The sequence below is a fragment of the Dromaius novaehollandiae genome, chromosome 3, assembly GCF_036370855.1.
Source record: "Dromaius novaehollandiae isolate bDroNov1 chromosome 3, bDroNov1.hap1, whole genome shotgun sequence".
Classification (NCBI taxonomy): domain Eukaryota; kingdom Metazoa; phylum Chordata; class Aves; order Casuariiformes; family Dromaiidae; genus Dromaius; species Dromaius novaehollandiae.
Genome location: NC_088100.1, coordinates 129865868 through 129891624, shown reverse-complemented (window position 1 = coordinate 129891624; position 25757 = coordinate 129865868). Strand labels below are relative to the sequence as shown.

The 25757-nt window shown below is 52.5% G+C and overlaps 1 protein-coding gene across 5 annotated transcripts in view; it reads left to right on the top strand.

Annotated features, from left to right (window-relative positions):
* SERTAD2 (SERTA domain containing 2) overlaps positions 1-14706 on the top strand; it is a 75752-nt gene extending 61046 nt beyond the window's left edge. For all 5 annotated transcript variants that reach the window (XM_026110486.2, XM_064510137.1, XM_064510136.1 and 2 more), the window contains exon 2: positions 9404-14706. In XM_026110486.2, the coding sequence (XP_025966271.1) occupies positions 9408-10358 (951 nt within the window). In that variant the 5' untranslated portion in view covers positions 9404-9407 and the 3' untranslated portion in view covers positions 10359-14706. The remainder of the gene's footprint in view (positions 1-9403) is intronic.
* The last annotated feature ends 11051 nt before the right edge of the window (positions 14707-25757 follow it).

Sequence of the window (25757 nt, the reverse complement as noted above, 5' to 3'; positions counted from 1 at the left end):
CAGAAGTGAATAAAAGGGGTATTTTCTTTCTGTGTGTGTATAAAATACAACCTAAGCTTTGTGGGTCTGCTCGGCCTCTCTGAGCTGCCAGTGGAGCATGCGTGATACATATATGCTACGTTAGGTTTTTTCTTTTTTTCCCTCCCTTTTTTTTTTCTCTCCTCCCCAGGATGCTGCAGTTGTAGAGGAAACTGATATAGTAACATCTCGGGTGAGGCGAATGGGTTGCAAAATGAAGTTTTGGACACTTAGTTTCTGTTCCCTGCTCTCTTCCCCTGTATTTTCCATTCCCAGTTCCCAAGGGCATAAAATGTGATAAAACTGAGAGCGTCCTGTGCTAACAGACCTGTAGTAAGCTTGCTTCTGAGTATGGGGTCAGCACATATGTTGTTGAAGTATGCTATAAAAAGGGTGTCCCCATATGACTTCAGATGACTCTTTGATAATGTTTGCATTTAAATTACAACATGTAAAAGTTACACAGACCAAATGGCGACTGGTTTTAAGGCAATTGCCGTGGTATGGTGGTTTTTATTGTGAAATCAAACAGGTGCAACAAAAAAATTAAATCTCTTCTTGTCCCTAACTTGTAGCTGTTACAGGTTGAGAGTAGTTCAAGGCTGGTCAAAGTTCCCTTTATCAGCTTTTCCGAAGGCTCCTTCGGGGAGCAGGAAAACACCGGCTGCACCGCAGCGAATGCAGCGGGTTCAGTGCGCCGGCTTGCAAGAGCAGCAGCTCTCTCCTTGTCCAACATCACTTAGCACCGTCTCAGCAAACGCGCGTGTCAAACTTTAACCACCTTTTCTTTCTGTCCTCACTGGTGGTGGGGATATGTCTAACAGCTTTTCCACCTCTTTAAAATACGCTGGGGGTGGGCGGGTGGGTTTATTTTTGCAGAATATACTTATTTGCAGGGCTGTGTTTGTTTTGTTTAAGCAAAAAAAGCTGAAGACGACTCGCACAGGGTACAGCTGCTTTAAAAAATGCCAGGGAAACACCTTCTGTTTTAAACTTTTTTTTTTCTTCTTCGTCTTCCTCTTACAACTTTCAGTAGCGAGAAACCAGTGAACAAATAAAACCTGCAGGCCACAAACTAAAATGACTTGTCATTGCTGGGATGTATTTTGCATTTTCCAGCATACATTTCTTCAGAGTTTTTTCTCTCCTCCCCCCCCCGGTTGCTGCTTTTCAGTTTGACTGTGATAATTTATTCAGCACTGTTTTCAGAGCAATAACCTACTTTTTGGCAAACTGTTCAGTTCTTTCCACAGTAGTGCGGGTATTTTTTTCCCCCCATGTGTTTATTAAGGGTCTGCAACACGGGGGAAAAACAAGATCTCTTTGGGGAAAAGATGCTCCAACGCATTTGAAAGCAAGGACTCTCTATCCAAGCAATTATAAATGTGGGAGAAAATCTCTCGTTATACACCGAGGGCTCTAGTCTCCCTCGGATGCACGCACAGCTCCCGGTAACCTTTGCAGGAGCTGCGTCCAGGGCAGAGAGGCCTACAGTGCTCGGGGCCTATATATATATATATGCTAAATGCATCAAGGAGGCCGTGTGCCGGCTGCCCGAGGACCTCTCGCCCGGGGCTGAGGCGGGCGCAGCGATCCCCGCTGGGGAAGGGGAGCCGGTCACCCCGGTCGGGCTGGGGCGGTGGTCGGGGGAGCCCGGTCTGCAGCAGGCCCTCCGAGGCCGCGTTAGCGCTGGGGGAAAAGCTGCTTCCTACAGCTGCCCCGTACGGACGAGAGCGAAGAAGGGCAGGCCGAGGTCTTGTTTGCGTCCCACGGGCGCTTTTGGCCGCTGTTGGAAGGATGCTCACGGGGAGCAGCGCGTGTGAGAATTGACGTTTTTGGCTGTTTGAGCGCGCAGAGGGAGAAACTACTTTCATCAGGCAATGCAAACCTCTTCTTTTCCCAGCAAACACAATTGCCTTCCTGTAAGCGCGTAAAACTTACTCAGAATAAATGTTTTCTCTCCCCAGGATGCGGCACGGCTGTATCACACCTCCTCCTTTGCATCGAGGACGTTAGGCTGATGGAGTTAGCTGTGCTCAGAGCTGCTTTGCTCCTGCCGCCCGCCTTGCCGGGCGTCTGGGATGCGCCTGGATGGCTCTCCACGCGCAGAGCCCGCGTAGTCTTGTTCACCTCCGAGGCCGTCACGGTGGTTTTTAATGGTTTAACAAGCTAACAAGTGCTAGTCTGATTTAAACTTGTATTAATTTCTGCTGCACCGATAGAATTTCTAATATTCTAAGCACCCTTAGTAACACAGCTATAATCTGGAAAACCTGTTCTCCTTTTTTTCCACACAATTACTTAATGAGGCAGTAATTTATTCTAAGCTGTATTTATTGGAGCCCGCTGCAGCTTTATCAGACGTACGCTGTTTGGTGTGTGCAGTTAGTCAAAAACATTAAAACTGCTCCACTTCTTCCAAGAGAACACGTTACATTTAGCAAACTGACAGCATTAGAAACTGTTTCCAATTTAATAGAAGCATACGTTTCCTGCAAGACTTAACACACTGCAGAGTCGGTGATTGCCTTGGACTGCGGCTTTGCCTTTTTTTAGCGTGGTAAAAATGAGCTGGAGACAGAAGTGGAGTTTCTAGCTGTGTTTGGGTTGTTTTGCTCCTTTTTGTTTTCCTCGGAGCTCAGCCCTCCGGTAGGGCTCCGGCAGTGTGCAAGTTTAAGAAACTCTCAAGAAAGCAGCGTGGGCGGCGCACGCCGCGCTCTCGCTCGCGCCGCAGTTTCTGATCATTAGCAAACAGCAAGAGCTTGCTTTGCCCTCTGGGCCTCAAATAGTACAGTATGCAACAAGGGAGAGCCGGCGAGGCACGAGGATGGAAACAGTAGGATCGGATTACAGTTTCAAAATATCGCTGGGACACGTTGGCTGGCGTTACGCTATTGACTGCCTTTATAATTGCATTGCTTATTTGCTCGCGAAGGCTTCACCTTACGTTCTGATTAACATGGACGTTCCTCCCGGGACCGCGGGACTCGCGACGCCGGGCACCCCGGTCAGCCCCCGCGAGAGCCGCGGCTTCCCCAGGCCTCGTCTCCGGCTTGCCGGGGAGGTTTCCTCGCACAGCCCCTAGCTGCGTCCTCCTTTGGCCTCCGAAAGGTACCCGCTGTGGTTTCCCTTTTTTTGGTTTTGCATAGAGACTAGAAAAGGCCGCTGTTACTCAGCTCGCTGCCGGCTCAAGCGCCCCGGCCGTCGCTTGTGGGTGCCCCGAGCGAGGCGGTGAGGCAGAGGGAGGCCAGCTTGGGGGGCAGCTGCCGGCACCCCGGTCCTGCTCGACGTGCTCGCGGCGGGGCACCCTTGCTTGCCTCTCCACCGCCGCTGGGAGAGCGGAGGTGCCCCTTCACCCAAGGAAACGGGCAGAGCAGGGCCCTGGAAAATACGGGAGCGCTATCCATCTTTTACGGGTCCTGCTGGCACCGACGGCCGCGCGGAGAGGGCTCGCAAACCTCAGAACGATTCCCCGTACTCTGGGAACAGAGAGCTACCCAGGAGGCCGCTTTTTGGAGGCAGCTCTAAAGCAGGGTTTTGTAAGTGCTTGTTGAACCTCGTTCAGCCAAAAAATGGCAGCCAGAATTAAAATAAAATGTGAGCATCAGAAAAAACAAACCTTGTAACATGGGAAAGCCTGAGCACTAGTTACTCGAAACCGCAGCACAGTTCTGCTCCATATACCTCATACCTTAGGCTGGGGGATTTTTGCTTTTTTTTTTTGGTCACATGTGACATGAGACCAAATTCCTACCAGTCAGCCGGTGGTTGTCAGAGGTCCTCGCCTGAGCCAGGCAGCGTGGACGTGTTAAACTCGAACACACAAAATCTGCATCTGATCCAGCCGCCTGGGCCGTTCGGGTTTCACTGTCGTTTTTAGTGAGGCTGGGAGAGGGCGCCGGATTTATCCCGGCGTTCCCCTCGGCTATTTCCCTGAATCCGGATCGCGCTGAAGGCGGTAACAAGCCCCTCGTTGACAGCAGCGGGGCCAGGACAGAGCCGGTGCAGCCCCCGAGGCTGAGGAGTGCGGGATGGAGCAGAGGGAAGAGCGTGTTGTGCTCCTGGAGCGACCCAGAAAGCGCCGGCAGAGTTTGCGGGGCAGAGTGGCGGAGAGGCCCTGGGGAAGTGGCCTTGCACCTGCGATGTGCAGTTAAATAGCAAGCTCTGAACTCTCTTAATGCTCTGCAGCTTGGGGGCTTTTTGTGTTTTTCCATGTGTGTTTGATTTTAATTCCCTTGAGCTTCCCCCCTCCTTAAAAAAGAAAAAACAAAGGCACTGTGGTTTAATCATCCAAGATTTCAGAAAGTAACCGATCCTGCTTTAAACTGCGCTTTTCGCAGCAGCCCCTCCTGCTCGTTTCTTCCCTTCGGATTTTGGGAACGTGGCAGGGGAAGGTTGCCGTGGACGCTGGAGGTGATGATGCACTGGTCTTTTTGTGGCACTCATCCCAAAAGCGACCCTTGCCGTCTCAAGCTGCTCAGCCTGCAGACTGCCTATATGGTGGCATAAAGATGCAAGTGGAAATGTGACTTCTTAAAGAGCCTTTTCCGCCATCCCTCTCAATATTCCTCTCTTTTTTTTTCTTCCCATCTGTCTTGATTAGCAGGGAGGGACTAGCGGGTGGTGGAACTGATTTCCAAGAAAAGCCCTCAGTCTTGAGAGATGTTTTCAACTAAACTGCTGAAAGCCTTTGAGAAATAACGTTAAAGAATAATATTTTTATTTTTGGTGAGATGACCGAATCACTTTTCCCCTCCATTTCTGCATATCCAGCGCTCCCCTGTGCCAAGTTCCCTGTCAGTAAAGACTTCGGGAATAGCGCGGCAGTGACACGGCCTAACGTCGTAAGCACGACTGACGAAGACGGCGCTTCTTCCAGGGCGTGCGTCTACCTCTCCTCTCTGGAGAGGGAAGGATCCGTCACGACGTAGGCTCAGAGACATAGGCAGGCATCGCGCGAGCTTTTTTGTGCTTAATCGATCATTTTATGGTCGACTCTGGAGAACCACCCGCTCCAGGCTGATTATCCTTCCTGCTGAGCCCCAGTTGCGTTTGTTTCCAGCTCTGTCTGAAGAGCATGCAGAGCCAATAAAAGGGCAGTAAATGACATGCAAATGAAAATATTATATATTACTTTTGTTTTTTAATTAAGAAAAGCCAACTCGCAAACAATGCGAGCGTTTCTCTGGCTCTGAGGCGTGTGCAATCACCCTAAATGGGCAAAAAAGCAAGTTGACTCTTTCTCAACAAGGATGGTTCAGCTTTTGGGCCCGGGTCTTCCCAGCCAGGAGCCAAGTTTGTGGATAATATTGAGCAAAATCTCCAAGTAACTTCCTCTTCTTCCCCCGCCAAATAAATTTCCGTGTTGCCTTTCTTCAGCTTTCTTCAACTAATTCCACCTACCCAACTAACGTTCAGAACTAACTCGCCTACCGAAACGCGGTACCGCCGTTTAATAAACAACGCCAACAAAGCGACGTCCCGTGTGGAGCCCACGGCCCAAGCCCAGCGCCGCGTTTGCTAGCAGGCTCAGAGGAAGGCAGTGTAAATACTCGCGGCCGGGACTTGCTGCTCAGCCACCCCAGCTGCCCAAAACCCCCCGGGGATGTGACCCCGGCCGCTGCCCGTCCAGGCGGGCGTTTGGGTGGGTTGCTGTTGTCCGTCCCTTCCCGCGACCACTGCGTGACTCCGGAGGCCGACTCCAGCTTCCTAGGCTTGGGAGGGTGCGAGCAGAGCTCATTTTGTACTAATCATTGCCTAACCGGACCTGTTAGTCGGGCATTTTCGTTTTCTCCGCAGGAGCTTTGGCTGGCAAGGATAGGAGCGGAGTCTTTGTTCGAGAGGAACAGAGCTTAACTAGACCAAATGTTGGCCTTGTAGCCCTTGCCTTTTTTTTTCCTTTTTACAGTGCTCAGCATCTTAACGTGTACAAAATAATCATTTAAACGTCAGCGTGAAACTTGTTTGAAGGAGGGAAGCGAAGGTTTGAAGTGTCAGGAATGCAGAAGCGCTGTTCTCTTAATCTGTGGCAGCCCGAAACTGCAGCATTACTTTGCTGAGACCCAGAGAAAGGCTTGCAAGCCCGAAAGCGTGTCTGTTTTTACCAACTGTATCGCTTGGTCTAAAACGATACCGCCTCCTTGCTTCGCGTAGAATGAATACAGTGATTTATGGAGGCTGGAGAAAAATGTTTTTACAATTCCCCTTTGCCTTCCAGCGAGGAAGGGAATAAAGTAAAACTCTGTAAAGCTGAGAATCCCGCAGCGTTCGCTCGAGCCCCGTTTGGGGGGATAAAACCCCCGTGCTTAGGCGGGACGCCTGCTTTGCGGCTTTAATAGTGCAGCTCTTCTCGTAGAGCTTTTCTGGGCAAAAGAGCCCCGAAAGCTGCGCTGGAAAGCTCGTAGGTGAACTGGGGAGCGAGCTGGCGTGCGCTGCGTTTGCAGAGGCCGAGCGGCGCTCTGAACCGAGCGGCGACGTGAAGGTGGAGCGAGACGCGAGAGCGCGGCGGGCACACGTACAGGAAACCTTGAATCATTTCTGGGCTTCCTGGAAAACGACGCAGCAAAGCTAGCGTTTTGTTTACTGATGATGACCCTATCGCTGCTACTGGTCAACTTAAAAAACGCCCAGCGACTAGCACCTCCGTCTTCGACGCAAACCAGAGAAACCGGCTCAGTGGAGTCTTAGAAATGCGAGCCAGCGTCCCCTGACAAAAATAATTAATAATCCAGCGCGGAGAGAGAGCTGAGCGCAGCCACCCCAATGCTCTGCTTTTTTTTCCTCCTTATCGGGGGGAAAAAGGCTTGCTTTGCACAGCGGATATTTTTATACATTCCTTGCAGAGCCTGACAAACTTCAAAACTCTCGTAGTCCCCAAGCCATTAAAAAATGTCTCCTTTAAATAGAGCATTGCAGAAGGCGCTGGTATGTCTTGGGGAGAGAGTCTGTCTTGTTTCAGGGGGAGGAGGGAGCGGGACGGGACAGAAAGCTGCTCGCTCGCCTCCTGACCCAGACCTGCCTCGAAACCGTGCCGGGCTCGGGCAGGGTTTTCCGCTCCGGCCAGGCTGGCGCTCCCCTTCTCGCCTTGCCGGGCAAAGCAGAGGGAAGCGTGTCCGTCGCGAGCACGGCTCACGCGAGGAGCCCCCGGCCCCGCGTGCCCGCCTCCGGAGCGGCGCTGGGGAGCAGCGGGAAACCAGGCTGGATTTCGGCGTTCCCGTCCGCTCGCGATTGCAGGCGCGGGGAGCGCTGGTCGCCCGCCAAGAAGCTTGGAGCGCAGCCGGCCCGCTCCTCCGCTCCGCTCCGCGCCGCTCGCTCCCCTCCCCCCGCCTTTCTCTTTTTAATTGCATAATATGCTAGAAAACGATCTGGATTTGGGACTTATTTTTAACCAGCAAAGACTCCCTTCGCCCAATCTGGTTTTGGCTCTAACGGCCAGCAGTGCTTTTGGAGGCTGTTTGCTTTTTGCATTGAAACCCGACTTCTTTTGCCGCCTCTCCTCTCTCCTGCGCTACAACGGCCTTTGGCTTTCGGGTTTGCCAGGCGACGCTGGGGACGTTTGCGAGTCCTCAGCCACGGTGGCTGGCTGCACGACCAGGGTATGACGAGCAAATTGGGTTAGACCTGCGTGGTGCAGTGCTTTTGCAGGCGCAGATCGCGCTGGAGGAACTGGGAGCTGTACTCAGAGAGGGAATAGGCAAGTTTTGTCTCCTAGACCATAGCGAGGAGATGGCTGAGTAATAAAGCACGTGTGAGAGGAGTCAGGTTTGGGGTTAAAAGCCTATTTCTATGCCTGTTGCAACTTCTCTCCTGGGTATCTGGGGCTGGAAAGCATCTTCCACTTTTTGCTTCTTTTTAAGGCAGAAATCCTCATGCCATTTTATTTGTGTTTTATTAAATGGGGCGGGGGGGGATGCATGGATGCAAGGGGTCTCTCCGTGATCCTGGGCACTGATGGTCCCGTTTAAAAGGACACGCGTTCGCCCGCCAGCGCCTCGCCACTGCCAGCGCGGAGATGTGAGCGTGACGGCCACCGCGCGCCCCGCAACACGGGGGCTGCCCCCCCCCCAAGGATTTCCCCGAGGCCGGTTTGGTGCAGCCCGGGGGACATGCCGCAGAAATACTGGTGACAAGCTAAGGGCAGGTCTGAGCGGGGTAGAGGAGCATTTGCAGGCTGTTCCAGGTGCTCTGTGCCACCATGGAAGAGTTTTGGGGACTGAAGTGCCTGGTTTAGGCTCAGCTCAGAAATGGGTACAATCCCGGGGAGGTTTGGTAAAACGCCCTTTGTGACCTTCCTCAAAATCGGTTCTTTGACCGTGAGACAAGCACGTGCGTTCATGCTGGTTTTTCTTTGTCCGAAAAGCCCCAAGACATTCGTTTGTTCTCCACCCTCAAAAGCAACCGGGCACGGAGGTAGTCCTGAGCGAGGAAGGTGCGAGGATGAGGAGGGGGCCTGGGGACCCCGGCCGGGCCCGGCTGCTGGAGCGGGAAGCAGCAGCTCCGTTAAAGCTTTCCGAGGGAGTGCTGCGGCCTCGGGCTCAGCGCTCGGCACCGGCTGCTTCCGAGGCCCTTGGATGCGGCAGCAGGACGTATTGGGGAGAATAATGCCGGAGATGAGACTAAACAACCTGACGGACCATCTTCGTCTGCAATTTATCTGCTTCTGTGCTGAGTGTAACAACCTCATTTCTTGCTCTAGTAGTTTAGGCCATATGTAATCGTTTACGTAAACCCGTGGGGTCGGATATGCCCGTATCAGGAATGGCAGAGTTGAATCTCCAGCCTTTACCGTGATGGTTTCCCTCAGTAGATGATTGCTTGAGCCTTGCTCCCCTCCTCCCCGCAAACACACTTTAAAATAAAAAGGGAAATTTCGCCGTAAAAACCTCCGCGTATTATGTCTGTATTCCCAGCCATAATACTGCACCAGTCAGGGAATTCAAAGGAACATGTACTACAGTAGCTGTAGCTTGTCCACCTATGTACAGAGCGTTGAGATCGGATGATTAACACATGCACGAGTGACGTTTGCTGCCCAGCGCGCAAGGGCCCGAGCTGTATCGCTGCTGTTGTCATCTGTGGGATGGATCCCACGGATCCCAAATCCGTTGGGCTGTACCAGCTTAGCTGTGTTTAAAACTTAGGGACCAGAGCTCCGCATTAAGGGTGTTCCTGCTTTCTCGTCGGGCTGCCGTGGGCCACGAGTTGAGCTCGTCAACCGTGTCACCGTGGGAGGCGAGCGCGAAGGGGACGCAGCGGCCGACCCGTCCCCGCTGCGCGGCCTGGGCGTGCGGGGCAGTGGGGGGCTGGGGCTGGCGACGCGGGCGGAGAGAGCGAGAGCAGCCTTCCCGCCTTGCTGCCCTCACAAGTGTCTTCTCCTTCCTTTCAGATATATGTTGGGGAAAGGAGGAAAGCGGAAGTTTGACGAGCATGAAGATGGGTTGGAAGGCAAAGTGGTGTCTCCCACTGACGGTCCCTCTAAGGTGTCCTACACCTTACAGCGTCAGACTATCTTCAACATTTCCCTTATGAAACTTTATAACCACAGGCCATTAACCGAGCCAAGCTTGCAAAAGACAGTTTTAATCAACAACATGTTGAGGCGAATCCAGGAGGAACTCAAACAAGAGGGCAGCTTGAGGCCGGTGTTCGTCACGGCGTCGCAGCCCGCCGACCCGCTGGGCGACAGCTTCCGGGAGGCGCAGCCGGCGTTCAGCCACCTCGCCGCCCAGCCGCTGCTCCCCGCCGACCTGGTAAGCGCTGCGCCCCTGGAGGCTTGCCTCACCCCCGCCTCGCTGCTCGAGGACGACGCTTTTTGCACTTCCCAGACTGTCCAGCACGACGGTCCGACAAAACTACCACCTCCTGCTCTCCAGCCAGTAAAGGACAGCTTCTCCTCAGCCTTGGACGAAATCGAGGAGCTGTGTCCGGCACCTACCTCCGCAGAGGCAGTAGCAGTAGCAGCCGAAACCGCGGCGGACGACTCGAAGGACCACCCCAGCGAGTCCAGCGTGCAAAGGCCCGAGGGCGTCCCGGAGAGCCGAACGGCGGAGCCGAAGCTCATGGACCCGCTCCCTGGCAATTTCGAGATCACGACTTCCACAGGTTTCCTCACAGACTTGACCCTGGACGATATCCTCTTCGCTGACATTGATACGTCCATGTATGATTTTGACCCCTGCACGTCTGCCACGGGGGCGGCCTCAAAAATGGCCCCCGTCTCCGCAGACGAGCTCCTAAAAACTCTCGCTCCGTACAGCAGTCAACCAGTAACTCCAAATCAGCCTTTCAAAATGGACCTCACAGAACTGGATCACATAATGGAGGTGCTTGTTGGGTCTTAAAATACAGCAACGCGCTCTCTTTCTCTCTCGCTGTCTCTCTCTCTCTCCTTTTTTTTTTTTTCCTCTTTTTTTTTTCTTTTAAGTACCAGTATATACACTTGGTAGTATTTCCATAGTCCCTCCCGCCCCAGATTCACAGCACTGTGCATGCGTCCTTGCTCGCCTTTTTTGCAAAGAAAAGGATCACACTAGTTTTTGCTTCAAGCAGAGTTGGAGTGCCTTCATCCACGTATGACCACTTCTAATGTATTTTTTTTAAAGTGGTTCCTCAAGGAAGACCGAATACCCTGGTATAGGAAAGAATATGTATTGTAGACGATGTTATGTTATTACAAAAAAAAAAAAAAAATTGTAAAAGCTAAGCACAAGGATTATGTTGGGGAAAGCTGTAAATTGCATGTGCATATTTGTCTATTTTTTCTATAAGTTTTATTGCAAGAGGTAAAAAAAATTTTATTATTTAGATAATCTCAATACCATTTTAGCCCTGTATAGGTTGACTTAGCAATTCAGCCTTTTGGAGGCATTAACCTGCTCCTCTTTAAGTGTTGCATTTACATGGCTGTTTAGAAACTGCTGCCCAAATTTATTTTATATTTTTGTACAGATTCTGCAGTTTATGATATTGTTTTTTCTAAAAACAAATGCTGTTTATACACACAAAAAAAAATAGCTATTTTGATAGGATTTGCTCACATAGTTCCTGCATAATTCAGATGTACAAGAACCACTTGTACTTTTATACAGAGTTGTAATGTTTTATATGTGTATGGTGCAAAGAGAAAATTGGATCAAATAAGCCTGCAGTTGGTTTCCCTGAATGCAAACAAAAAAAAGTGCTTTAAGAAAGGGCTGGGAGCGGCTTCTGCAGGAGTTTCACAAGTGTTTGCTCCCTGCTGTCCCCACTGCGCACTACTGTGATTCCCCAAACTTAGAGCCATGTCCTTTTTCTCCAACGCCGGTGCGAAGCAGTTGGCAGGAAACAGTTGTGCAACTCGGCCCGGCGTGCGCGTCGGCAGCGCCGCACGTCCTCGCCGGGAGCGATTCGAGGGGCCCGCGGCCGCCGCGTCCCCAGAGCGTCTCCGGCCCGGAGGCCGCCCGCCCTTTCTCGGAGCATTTCGCCTGCCCTTGCCCCACCTCCCTGCGCTAAGTGCTGGAAAAGGCAACTTCAGTGTTACTGCAGTGAAGCTCATCTCTTATCTGCACTGGATGGACCTGCTTTAACATCCATTGCTGGTGAAACTGGAGCCAGTCGCGTTACATCACTTGGCATCGCGTATAGGGTTGGTTTCTTGTATCAACTGTGTTACCTGCTTTACACTTTATAGACCTGTTTTACAACGAATATACAGACACAGCTTTCTATGCATGGTCCTGTTCCCCGTAACACCCGAGAAGTCTTCTCATTACTGCACCAAGAGCATTTTTTTTAAGTTCATTGTGGTGTACATTTAATTTAAAAAAAGAAAAAAATGTTTGCAATGTATCATGCCGATTGCTGAAGTTGCTATGGCATTTTAGTTTTTCAATGGTACTTCTTTAGCTGTTGAGCGCCGGTTACAACCTATATTGTTGACATGCCTATGGCTTCTTTAGGAATAACTTTTATATTTATTTAAGAAATTTTAAATTATGTTTTACGTCATTTGGCAATATTCAGTCAGTTCTGCTCCCTTCTTGTCATGGATGAAATTGGGTCTTGTCTGCCTTTTAAGGAGGCAGCTTTTTTATAAATTGGCACTTTAAAACAGGCCATATGTATTTATTAGTAGATAAATAGATAGATGTAACATAGATATGCACACAGACACAGTATAAAAGCAAATGCATTTTGCGATGAAGGAACTCCTAATCTAGGTGAAATGTGTCATGTACAATTACGAAATGCTTCTGGCGTCTAATTAATCTGCCAGGGTAAGATGTGGGGCTGGGGGAGGAGCGGGTTGAGGGCTGGGTTTTCTTTCTTTTTCCCTGAGACCAGCTCCGTGAAGCGAGGGGATGCTGATGGAGTCGCAGCCGTTTCCTTACACAGACTAAAATGCAAGTTACTGCTTCAGAGAGCAAATGGCTGGCCGCAGCCGCGGGGAGCAGCCGTGGCGGGGAGCCGGGAAGCAGGGCCGCGCTGCCGTGTATCCCACCGCCGGGTGTTGCGCTGCCTGCAGCCGTCAGCCCGCGGGGGAACAGCCCTGCCGCGGCTGCGACACTCGTACCTGGCGTCGCTACGCAGACGTCAGCCGCGCAGGGGTGTGCGCGCGTCTGCCTGTTTACACAAACCCGTAGCACGCAGTAACGGCAGCTGTGGCACACGGTAGCTTGGAAAGCACTTGCATTACCATCGGCCAAACCGGACCTGTGGTAAGCTAGCGCTGCCCTTTCTTTTCGGATTACCTGTGTATTTAAATAGATACCATAAGTTAGGCAGAAGTTCACGTAAATGCCATTTTTTTTTTTTTTGGAGCGACGGGCTGTTTGTTAAGTGCGGTTATTTGAAGTTTCTGTAGCCGCAGAACAGCTCTAGCTACACTCGACCCCTCAGAGGACGGCTGTGCATCCTCGGTGCTGAAGCAAGCGTCTTCTTGTAGAGTCCGTTCGGGAATTTGCCAGGACATCAGCATACCTGCCTTCAGGAGCTAGGCGCGAGGTCGGCGAGTCGCACGCTGTAACCCGGGGAGTCCCGCGACTTTCCCCCTGCACAGTCACTTGCTTTCTGTACGTGGCCTTCGCCACGGCCGCCGCAGCTCCCGCGACCTGCGCCGGGGCTGGAGAGTGACACCGATGTGCAATGAGGTGACAAGATGGGAGCAGAATAAGAGAGCTTTGGATTTGAAGTGATTTTTTTGTTTTTGTTTTTCATAAATTATTTATTCTTTTTTTTCCTTCTGTAAATATATTTATTTTATTGTGAAGCTAACAACATCTGGATTGTAACATGTACAGAATGTATGGTAGGAATGTATTCTCTTGTAGGAATGTAAATCTGTATGGAAAAGGGTATGGGAGCCAGATCCAGAGAAAAGGAATTGCGTTCCGGTCAGGATATGCACGGTCCACATGCCTCCCCCCTCCCTTCTCTTTCTGATGGGGTTCTGCTCGTTCCCAGTTCGCAGGGAAGGTTTGGATGCAGGACAGGTTTACGTCCAAACCCGGTCACAGCCAGGCTCCTCACCCGCCAGGGTCTCGCGGGGCCCCGCGCGCCTCTCCGCCTTCCCGTGCGGGTCCCGTGCGCGGGGAGCCCTGCCGCAGGCCCGGGGCCGGGCAGGCGAAGGCCTTCGCAGGACGGTACCTCCGACCCCGCAGCTGCAACCGAGCGGCCGCTACCGGGCGGAAGGCGAGGACGGACGAGGAGGCCCGGCGGCGGGGCCCGGCGGCGGACGCTTCGCCTGCTCGAGCTCCGGCTTCCCAGCCGGCCGTGCGGGTCTCCGGGGCCCTCGCCGCCAAGGAAGGGGAGCCGCCTCGACCCAGAAAGCTTCCTCGGGCCGTCTGACGTTAAGCGAGCAGCATCAGTCACCTTCCTTGCAGCCAGCTAGAGCCACAGGACAGCAAAGCCACTGTCTGAAGCAATCACTGTAAGAATAAATTTGGACCTTGTGGAAAGGTAATTTGGTTTTTCCTCAACGCTGTGTGTTAGTAGCCTGAATTGCTTAAAAACAATGTTATGAATCCAAAGTTTACACTTCTATCGCAATTAAATTGAGTAAATCATAATGGGTCCTGTCTGGCAAACGGTTTAATTCACTCCAGCATATTGTGAACTTTTTGTTGTTACAGGGTTTGTTGTGGTTTTTTTTTTAAATCCATCAGGTTTCAATATCCTGCTTCTGTGCAAGTTGCTTTCAGTGCTTCTATTAATTAACGAGACTGAACATTTTTAAAGAAATTAGTTCATTTTTAAGCACTTTTTCTTTTCCTGAAAATAAGCCTAATGCAAGTTCTGGAACCTTTTTAAAAACATAAATTGCAGATAAAAATCCCAAACCTAAACTCCTGTCTAGTTCTGAGCGTAATCCGTACTAGAGCCTGTAAAAGCTGCGATTCTGGAAAAGGTGTAAATAGTGTGACATGTTCAGTGCATGGTTGTTTGAACAGGGCTTGTTATTGTCAAAAAAAAAAAAAAAAAAAAAAAAAAAAGAAAAGAAAAAAAGGCTGTATTTCCCCTTCCCCTTCCCCCTCCCACAGACCTTAGAGCTGTGCCTTTTCTATGCAATATTACAGACATATACATCTGAAACCAGATTACTGTATTCACATGTAGGTATGGGCTGTAATCAAAACCAATTGGACAAATGTACATGGAAATGAGCAGTCTTACTTTTGTAGTTTTATATTATACAATAAACAGTTAAAATAAGTTCCGGCTTCTCTCTTTCCCTCACCGAAAGAGCGCAGCGAGGGGCAGCGGCTCCCTTGCGGGGAGCCGGCGGAGGGGCAGCACCCGCGGGGGCCCGGTGTCGGCGGGGGGACGAGTCGCTCGCGGCTTTCCGGGCTCCAGCCAGGGTAGCCAGGAGCAGGAGCAGGCCAGTTTTAATACGTATAATGCATTTTCAGTTAGGGCATTAAATCCCAGCAGGAAACATCTGATACCTTAATCCACTGCTGCATTTCAAACGGTGCCCTCTCTCACCCCCCCGCGAGGGGATGGGTATTTGTTTTCAAGGCTAGCAGAAGGGAAAGCTCACGCCTGGCTCTGGCTCCAGCATTTTAAGGCAATAAGGCAGCAAGTGCAACCGCGGCGTTTGGCTTGGGCTGGCCCTGGCCGTAGGGGCTGGGTGCAAGAGCAAACGACCCAAAGCTCAGCCCTGGACACCCACAGAACCATTACCGCTCCAGTTTGCATTTCCAGAGAACCAAAACCAGGGGAAAAAAAGGCAAGTTTCCCCCATCCCAGCACGCCGCACGTAGCGCCCCGGCCCCAGCAAGCTGGCTCGCCGTACGAGCGCGGCAGGCAGCGGCGGCACACGCGGGCCGGCGGCAGCCCCACGCGCCAGCTGCTGCACCGCGCCGTTGCTCGGCAATGCGAACAAATGGCTGCGGGGACGCGGGGCAGGGGAGCACAAAGAAAGGAGACGCGGGAGGAGTAATGCCGGCCAGGGGATTGGATTTCTGTCCGCTCAGCAATCTCGAACGGGTGAAACGCACCTGAGACCGCGGCGCAAACTCCTCGCCCAGATTCCCGGCATCCCGGCGTGACTGCGACGCCGCTCAGCCGCGCGCCCTTGCATCGAGGGCCCCAGGCTCCTCGTCAAACATTACCCGCTATTAGTGCATCTACCTGCTGGGGACACGTGGAGACTCTGCTGTCACACCCCTAAAGCGAGGTGCCACCTCCCTTTTAAGCATTATGCTCGTCTTTCTCACTGAGAAAGAGCTGAGACGCAGCCAGGCCAAAATGTCACGGCCGCGTGCAGAATCCGATTTACCCCGTGCTTAAGTTAACGGCTCCCACCCACTCCAAAGCGTTCGGCTTTCCGGCTCAGCGAGGCAAAACCATTCCTCTGGGCTTTTAAACTGGGTTCCCCGGGCGGGGACAGGAGAGCTGCATCTCCCTCTAGTGTCTGCCCCGGCCGAGAGGGCTCCGGCAGAGCTGCCGCGATAACGCTGCGAGGTGGCCTGTCCCGGCCGCGGGAGAGGGGAGTCCTGGGGCTGCGGCACAGGCGGTGGCCTGGGGCCTCTGACCAGCTTTGGCCGGATGCGCTTTCGGAGCAGGCCGCAGGCCCGCGGTATCTGACCTCCATCGCGCCGGAGGCGTAAGGCGCTTAACCTCGATTCTCCAGGCCTGCAGGGAGTTGAGGTGCCCTGGGGGTCACGGTTCCGCCCCCCTCGGAGGTGTGCTTGCCAGCGCCCGCGTCCCGTTAGCACCCGTGCAGCGTTGCGGAGGGACGAGCGGGGATTCAGGCAGTCAGCGACGCTGCGGGGGTACAGCGGACCCCACCACCCCTTTTTTACCCTCTTGAAGCCAGCGAAGACGGTGAGAGAAGTCCATCCCCCGGAAAGCATTCAGAGGCGAGGGCCAACCTCCTGAGCCTGCAACACCTGCGAGGAAGAAGATCCCAGACTGGACGGCCTTTCCGTGTCTCCGCAGAGCGCCCAGCCCTCGCTGCCGCCGCAGTTTGCAGCCACCACAGCAGGGTTTGCGCCGGGGGACCGTAACCCGGTTCTACGCTCCTGCTCCCCTGGGGAAGGAGAAGGCTGCCGAGCGATGGGGTCCGAAGGGCTGGGGGAATCGGTAACACTTTCCTGAGCCCCTGAATGGCCTCACACCCTCCAGCCTTACCCATCGATTAGAGCAATATTACGCCATCACCTCCCCCTGCTTTTGTGCGGTTATGAACGGGAAGCCACCGGGATCCTCGCTGGTTTGCTCAGCCCCGCGCCCGAGAAGCACCCGCCTCTCGCCGTCCAGCTGCAGCGGGCTGAGCGCCCCGTGCCCAGCAGCCCCGCCGTGCCGGTGTCCCACCGTGCCTGCTGCCCTCCCCCGGGAGAGGGCTCGTTGCCTCGCACCCGCCACTTCCGAGCCAGCCCGGGAGGAAGGCGCGCTCCGGCCGGCACGGTGGGAGCCGGCACCCGGAGCTAACGCCGCTCCCGGCCCTGCGCGGAGCCAAGGGGTGCCCTCCCGGCACAGCACCGCCCGGCTTCCCCGGACCATGCGCGTCTCGGCGTCGCCGGAGAGGCTGGAGGGGGGAAAAGCACTTGACAAAAGCTCCTCTCTGCACCACAGCCGATACGGGCCCGCAGGGATACCGGCTCTTCCTGAGCCGTGCAGCAAGTCGCTTCTCCTCCGGCTCCCGCTGCACAGAGCCCACGGCCCCACTCGCGCCGTCGCTGGCGGTCGCCGGCTCCTCTCCTCCCTGCCCGGTCCTCGCGCGCGTTAGCCGCCCCAGCTCCCTCCTTCGCCGGCTCCTCTCCCCTTTGAAGAATCAGCCTCAGCGCCTGGCAGGAGGCCAGGCAAGATCATGTTTTATCCTCCCACCTCCCCTCGCCTCCAAGTAACTAGCAGGCCGGGGGGAGCGAGGGGGCCTGGAGGAGCCCCGCGCGCAGCAGCGGGCCGGGCACGCGTGCCAGCTCCTCCGCAAGCACTAATGCTCCAGATAGGCCAGGGCCTCTGGGGCTGCTGGCAGGGAGGTTTGCTTTGTTTTTTTTCTGGTCCCCCTTCCCTCTACCCCCCCAAGAGATAAGCCCCAAATGCCCAGCTGATCCCTCCCCAAACACCTCCAGGTCTAGAGCACGTGCCAGGGGAAGGCACATCATGAATGAGAAGGAAGAGGTTTTAAATCCCCAATTTCTGCAAGGATTTCCTTTCATTCTTCCCCGCCACTATGGTCTTGCTTCAGCCACCGCTTTCTCCTCTCCCCTGACTTGTTTCCTCTCACTGTTTTCCTCTCCTTTTCCCCCTATTCACTGGGCTTCCTCCCCCTCCCCTGCTCCTCCCCTTGCTCTCTCTCCTTTGCGCAGTTTGGCCTGCAGCCTTCGTTACTTGCTGCCTTTAAGTCTCCCTCCCCGGGGCGAGCTGGGATGACATGGATTTTGTGCTCGTGCCAAACTCTGCATTTATTAGAGAGAAGAAAAAAAAAAGGCCAGGGAGCCCTGGAAGTTTGCTGGCAGGCAACGCTGGGGCAGGGTAACGTCAGACCTGCGTTCCCGCTCGCGTGAGGAAGAAGTTCTGGCTGAGCCGGCCTAAGTCTGTTCCCCAGCCGCTGCTGCTGCCACCGCGTGAAACTCGTTTACTCTAATGTCACCGACTGCTGCCTTTTCCAAAGGAGCCTCCCTCCGGCACGCAAGGGGTTAAAGCTGCCGCATCCAGGGTGGCACGTTACTTGAATCAAAGGTTTTATCCTAAATCCGTCAGTACTGTCACAAGCGGTTCATATCTGTTCCGTTTAGTGGGAAAACTGGCTGAAGCTAATCTGCCTAATATGGATTTAAGTTAAGGGGGAAAGAGGGACGCCCGTTCTGGAAGCAGGCTGTGAAACCAGTGTCCTGGTTACAGGCCAGGAGCCCGTAAGGCCCCCGGGGGGGACGTGGACGAGCAGGGCTTTGAGCCCAGGATTTTGCCGGGAGGCCCACGCCACACGGCTCGGCACGCCAACGCGAGAGGTGCGTCCCCGCGCTACCAATTTACGGGGCCAGTTTTGCACGGAGCCTTCTGCGGGGCTGGGAGCGAGGGAGGAGGCGGCCGGGGCTGCCGGGAGGTCTCGCCTGCTGCCGGGGCATCGGCCCGTGCTCAGCGCGCGGGAGGCGGCGACAGTCCTGGGTCAGCTTTCGTCACGCCTTTCGCCTCCAGCAAAGGCACGGGAGCTGCCTCTGCTCTCAACCGGGACCAAGAGTCCTTCCACTCACTGCCGGCTGCCCCCGGCTAAAGAAGAAAGCTAAGTTAGTGCTCTGATTTGGGACCCAAGGAGCATCGTTTCTCACTGTGGACAACGCACGTCCTGTAACTCCATTTTTAAAGAGGGAGATGATCTTACGTGGTGCAGCAGAAGGCCCTGCCTTCCACCGGGCTACAAGCAAAACAGGGCACGAACCTCCGTGAATCAGGCCTGAGGGACAGAGCTTGAGGCTACGCCAGGATTAGCGGAGGATCACTGGATGGAAGCGAGAGCAGAGCCTGGACCCAAACCCACATCCCCCAGCGGGAAACACAAGTGGAAGCAGCAGCAGCACCCAAGAAACGCAAAACAGGGCTGGCACCGCCTGGGACACCGTGGCACAGAGATAACCCGGCTCTGGCGGCAAGACGCGAGCCCAGCTACAGCGCTTTCACCCTTGCAAGCAGGGCCAGCGCCCGACAGGGCTGGGGCTCAGCACAGGAGCCCTGGCCCCGGCTCTCACCCCTTGTGGGGTGCCCACGAGCTCCAACAGCTTAGCAGGGGAGGGACAACGGGACTGTGCTGCTCCAGAAGCTGGGCTGCTCCCACCTTGCAAGGGAGAGGGGTCCGGGGAAGGAGCAGGGGAGGAGCTGGCTTGCAGCGTGCTCTGCTCCCCATCTCCAGCGCGGGGGCCACCGCCGCGGCACAGGCACTGCCGCCAGCGAGGCCGGTCCTGCCCGGACCCCCGCCTTGGCCACTGCCGCAAACAGAGCGATCGAAGCACAGCTATCACACCACCTCCGTTCAGCCAAGGCTACACCTTACTCCCAAACACCGCACGGCCTTGCCAACCTCGCCGCTCGTTACCCGAAACCCAGGTCTGCTGGTCACGTTTGTCCAATCCGAAAGAGTAACACTAAAGCAGCTGAAAAGACAGCCACCTCTGCCACGCAAACCGGGTTACTGAAAAGCCTCCATTCAGTGGCTCAGGGATCACCAGGACGTCCAGAACGAGCTGCAGAAATTAATACGATTATTCAGGTTACAATTTTTACGTCCCAGCCGTGTGGCCGGGCAGCACCTGGTGCGTCGCGGGGGCTCGGGGATGGCAGTAATGCCCAACGGCAGCTAGCGCACTCGGAAAAATTGCAAGCTGCCGACAGACGCTCCGGAACAAAGTGAGGGCCGAAAGGCGGCCAGTGAATCATTTGCTACGAATTGGTTCAACCGGTTCCAGGTCCCACGCCCGAGAGCTAAGACACACGGGGACCGGCTAATCCCAGGCAAAAGGGTGGGGGAAAGAGGGAGCGAAACGTGCCAGGCAGGAGGGACGGCTCCCCGACGTGGCCCTGGGGATGAGCTCGGAAAGGCAGCAAGTCCCAGCTTGCCTCCTCCCGTCGGAGACTCTCACTCCTGCCTCCCCTCCCACGCGCCGGGCTCCTGCCGCGAGCAACCTCCCCGCCGGCACGTCGGCCTCGCGGCCGCTCCCTCCAGGCCGGAGCTGGCAGCCGGGGAGCAAACGGGAGCCGAGAAAACAGGTCCCTGCGGGGAGCGGAAGCGCGGGGGATCAAGGGAACGGGAACAGGGAAAGGAGAGGGGCTCTGTGACAACAGGCCCCGCTGGATTTTAAATTTCCTCGGAAAGGAGAAAAACTGACCTTCCCTCAGCATCAGGGTGTCCCCGTCCACAGGCTGCTCCCGGGATAGTGATCCACTTGGCTCCGACTCGCTTCGCTCCGTGCCTGGGCCCCAGCCAGGGCCAGCGCTCCCCGGGAGGCCATAAAAAAGTTAAACAAATAAAAAGCGTCCCTCTCTGCTCAATCCCCGCAGGCAGGGTGAGCCCAACCATCCCCTCCCGGAGCTCGTTTTACTGAAGCTTGTGCTGTTTTTAAACGCTGACGGCCTTCACCTGAGATGCATCAAGGTTTAAGCTTAGGAGCAGCAGGAACAAACCTACACCTGGTGCGATTCCCTTCTCCCCTGCAATCTGCACCAGGCAAGCAAGACTCGCCCAGCAAAGCGACCGACAATTTTTGGCCAGCATTTGCGTCCGTTGCGGAGGGATGAATCTGGAGCTGGTTCCCTCGGCTCCGACGTAACAGGCAATTTGCCCCTGTCGCTCCAGATTGCCCTGCGCCGTGTTGAGATAACCTTTTACACCAGGAAAATGCGCCCTGCTGAAAAGGGTTAAAACAGCCTGTTTTAAAGGGCTTCACGTGACATATAATCTATCACCCAAAATAACCATAAGGAAAGTACATTCTAAATGTGGTATTTGACTGTGGTTAACCCTGGAATTGGAGACTTCATCTTTCCTTGATTATTACACTAATCTTTTGAAGTACAGCTATTCACAGTGAACAAGACTGAGCTTAACTCCGTCGTGTTAGCACATTTCCTAATGTGATACCTCTTTCTAACGCAGTCAAGTCTCCAAAGTGGTTAATGTATACCTTCTGCATAAAACAGGTCCTGCAACTGTACATCAGCCCACAAAGTTAATAGCTGCCATGCAACAAGAATAAAGTTAGAAACATATTTTGTAAAACATTGCCTCCTTGTTAACCAAAGGGAGAAAAACCAGGCGCTTACTGATGGCTTACTCTCTCATGCAACCCTGAGAAGCATAATAATTTACCAACATATAAATGGAGAGCTTAGCAGCAGCTGCACTTTATAAACAGTCACCGGGGCGCTCTGAAGTTTGTATCAGTATATGGTATATAAAGCTCGGTGAATAACTGATTTTTCGGTTCGCTGGCAATCCTGAAAAAAGTGGGGAAAAAAAATTCATTCAGGGTCAACTGAAACAAGCGTTTCACTTCGACTTCAGCCTTTCACAGAAGTAAGCTCCAAAGATGATTAAAAATAAAAAGTTGCCTCAAGTTGAAAATCTTGAAGTCTTTCATTATGCTGAAACAAAATATTTTTTTTCTTTTCTCCACAGAAGAAAAATTTGGCAAGTCACACACATGCACACATACAAAAAGATTGACAAATTTTCTTTTCTTTTTTTCCTCTAGAAAAGGACGCCAAAGATCTTACCCAGCTCCAACACCACCACATACAGTTAGATACATTAGTAACACTGATGAAATACAGGTGCAAGGAAAAAAAAAAGTCTCTGCCACTGTACAAATGTCCCGAAACTGAAACCTAGAAGAAGAAAGTAGGCAAAAAACCACTAAGTCTTTCTTGGCTTGGCAGGAGAATCTCATTAAGTCTCTGAATTGCATAGCCACAGATTTGGGACATTGTAAAAGTTAAATTAGTTTTACTTCTTATTAGTGAGGCAAGAAAGGAACCAGGAGATTATGATACAGCAACTGGTATTGTGAGCCAATTTTTCAGCATGTTTCTGCATTTCTCATGTAAACCAACAATTAGTGGGCAACTCTTACTACTCTCATAAAGGCAGCGCTATTTTTAATCTCTGGATGCAGGTTTCTGACTTTCTGCTCAAACTAATGCAATTCAAGGATTTAATGCCATGCTACAGTGAGATTTTTCATTTCATTTCCTGACTTGTTTCATTTTAATCCTCTGCTTATTTGTCATTTACTCCGTGCTCTGTTGCATTTACCTATGCAGCAAGCATATGTCAAGACGCAGGGCAGCAAGGAGTTAAACGCCAGGGTAAAAGGATAAAGGGGAAGAAAAGGCATCCGTATGCCGAAAAAGCCTGATGCCTCCCGGCCCCCCTCGCCTTGCTTCTTGTCAGGAGTTTCAGTTTGGGCTGCTTGACAGCCCAGATCTCTTGAATCCGGGACAGAACGGTGGTGTTCATTTGGGCCCAGAGAAATAGATAATTTATCCATTGCTTTGTTCTTGCTCGACATATTCATTCAGAATATGGTTGCTGCCAGGGAAGAAGAGGAAGGCAATGTGTTTTTTCTAACCGCTGTATTTTTAAATTAACCCAGGCTTTAACACCGCCTGTCTTCATAATTCACAGCTTCCAGACATCCCACCAAACTCCTCAGGAGAAATCGGAGAAAGCAAAGAGCAGATATTTCAAATGTCAAAACCCAAGCCTGGTTTTAAAGCAGTAAAAAACAAAAGCAGTTTTCCAATTTAATAAACCTACAAGAAAGGGCAGTGGCCATTTGCTGGGATTTAACAGCTCACCACCGAAAGCAGGTTTGACTCTGGAGATATATCTGTTACTTCGTCGCGCTAAGAGTGCCCCGCGGCTGAGAAGCGGACGGCCCCCGGGTGCACTGCTGACGGCTTCGGCGGGTTAAAGCCCAGGGCAGACAACGGCAAAGACGGGTACGGAGAAATCATGCCAAGGCCTCTGCCTGAGGGAAATAAAGTGGGAACGGAGAAAGAGAAATCCTTGGAAGAAAAAAAGAGGAAAAAAACCCAAAAGCAACAAAAAAACAAAGTGAAGGTTGGAACACCTCAAATCACAACACATTGCTATGAAATCGTAGCCTTCCAAGGGCAAACTCCAAAGCAATATTTAATGAGCCAGGGCTTTCATTTATCATGAGAGAGCAGGTTCATATGAATACTGGAATCCCTGAAATGACACAGTTGGCAGGCTTTTTTTGTTTTGTTTCATTTTGTTTTGAACTAGCCAACTGTCTGGGAGTTAAAGGTGCTATCAGCACTACAGATAGCCAGCTGTGGCTGCACAGGGGGGTTACAGAGGCAAGTAGCAGGGCTGCATGATGCCTTCGGTCTGTTAGGCAGAAGGGTGTTTCCATCCAGCAGCTGAGGTTTTGAAGGGCTGTCCCAGCTCTGATGGGACTAGGTCGCTTCAGCCACCGATTCTGTCCCCAGCCAACCTTTCTCCCGAACTGCTGCCACTTCTTTTCTACAACAATCCTACCTGCAGTCTTCTCCTTCCCGATAAAACTGCAGGCTAGAGGTAATCTTGGGAAATGGGCTCACTTCCTCACTGTTTGAGCACTGGAAAGGGCTGCTCAGGTCACATTAGTTAATGCACAGTTGAGCGTTGTACTTTGGTAGGAGTGAGTAAAAAAAGAGGACAGGATCTCATCCCTTCCCTCCCCTGATCTACAGCACCCACTACATTTCCAGGTTTTCCATAGTCGCTTGTTAGCCTGAGTTAAAGAATAAGAAAGCTTGGTGCTGTGCAGAGGCCTACAAAGACCGAGGAGGGAGCGGGGCAAAGCTCCAGGATCTCTGCGGTCTTAGAGCTGCATCCCAGGAGGAGAGATGCTGTGGGGAGCTCCCGGCCCGCACTCCTGCCCCTCCAGGCAGGCTTGTACTTATTCCTGGTTTCACACCTCCGGTGTGTCCCCCACCATATCCTAAAGCCGCTGCTCTGTGCTGCCTTAGAGGAGCAAAAAGGACGTGGGCAGACGTTAAAGACATCTCTCTGCTTCAAGTCTCCCCTCGCAGCTTTTCGGAGACTTAGCTTTCCTCTCAGCTGTGCATATATGTATGCATATAATCATATATAACTACACGTGATAATTACATGAAATCAGTTCCCAGCAGCAACCTGTAGACAGGGAAAAAGGTCTGTGCAGCATAAGTGACACAAACAAAACAAACGCAAGCCCCTATTTTGAGACTTACAGGAAAGCGTTTTATGCTAGAGAATCCAGTCTAGAATTCGTCAGCCTCTTCTCGGAGCGACCGTGAAGGAGCAGGAAACAATTGCACTGTGACTGTAGCATTTCTCTTGACTGTGGCATTTTGAGATGACTCTTCACAGGAGAAAGGGCAGCTATAATCTGTGAGCTGCTCTGCCGCAGCAATAATAGCACTAGGAGGAGAGTCGTTTTGTCCCCCTTCTCTAGTTACTTAGAATTTGCCACTTGCAGGTTGGTTTTTCAGCAGAGGAACCTGGCCTACCTCTGTCTTGTTCTCCTTTTTTCCAGTGGCAGCTCTATTCTGGGGACTCTGCAGCAGCGGTGGGGCCTGCAGTGCTCCGACGGGCAGGCGAGCAAAGCACACCGCCTTGAAAGTAGAGCGTGAACTCCCTTGTGATCCTGCCAGAGTTGCCTTGTCGGCCTCTACCTGTTTGGGTTGCTGAGAAGAAACTAGAGCCTATTATCAAGCCTGCTTCTTTGTCAGGTGTTTCTTTGATGTAAATTCAACCATGATCAAATGTGCTGATCACAGCAAACAGCCAAGGAGTAACAAACACGCAAACTGCACGGTGACCTGCAGAGATTAGAGCAACTAGGGCTGTAGACAAATAGGGAAGATTAAACACAAATGAGCTAAGTCGTCTTGCGAGAAGTACCCAGGGAGATGAAAATAAGCAACGCAAGCAGAAAATGGGAGAACAAGACAGACCAAAGATGGAACAGACCCTGCCAGTACATAAATCAAAGTATTTCCCCCTCTCCTCTCAATGCTTTAGCATTACCCTCATGCTTCTGCTCCAAGAAGTCAGCACTAGACTCATTGCAGGGAAGCAGTCTGGGAGAAAATGTCCTGGTGCATCTTTGCCTTATTCTGTCTGTTCACACTGTTGTCACTGCAGAACTTGCTCAGCCCTTAAAGAGAGAAACAAGCTCTCTTCCTATTTCTGGAGAGCTGCTAAAGGAGTTCCTTGCAATCACAACAACTCCACTCTTCGCAAAGTCTGCAAAATCCACCTTCATTTACAACCTGGCAAACTCAAAGAAAGCCTACCTGGAGCTAACAGCATCATCATTACTCTTCCTCCAGTATTTTAATGTTCCCAAGAGCAAAGAACAGGACACTACGTACACCTATATAACATGGTGCAATCTCGAGGCTGCACAGCTCCCCCCCCACCAACTTTGTAATGGGGACACAGGTGCTAAGGTACTATCTAGGGTTCCTTGCATGCCTGATGCTGTTCAACCACGCAGCAAAATCTGTCCCTGCCTGAAGCACAGCAGCATCTTGAGAGGTTTCCTGAAAATTTAGAGAGCAGAGCTACTTCTTTGAAGAGGGAAATATTTAATTTGGGGCAGCATGGTATAGTATTACATTACTTCACTTTTCATCTGTTGCCAAAAGTGATGTCATCACCCTGCAAGCTCTCAGATCTGTGGACTAATATTGATTTGGGGACCACTTAGCAGTATGCCAGGTTGTAGAAGAATATTAGAAACCCAAATTCACTGAGAAAACAGAGCACC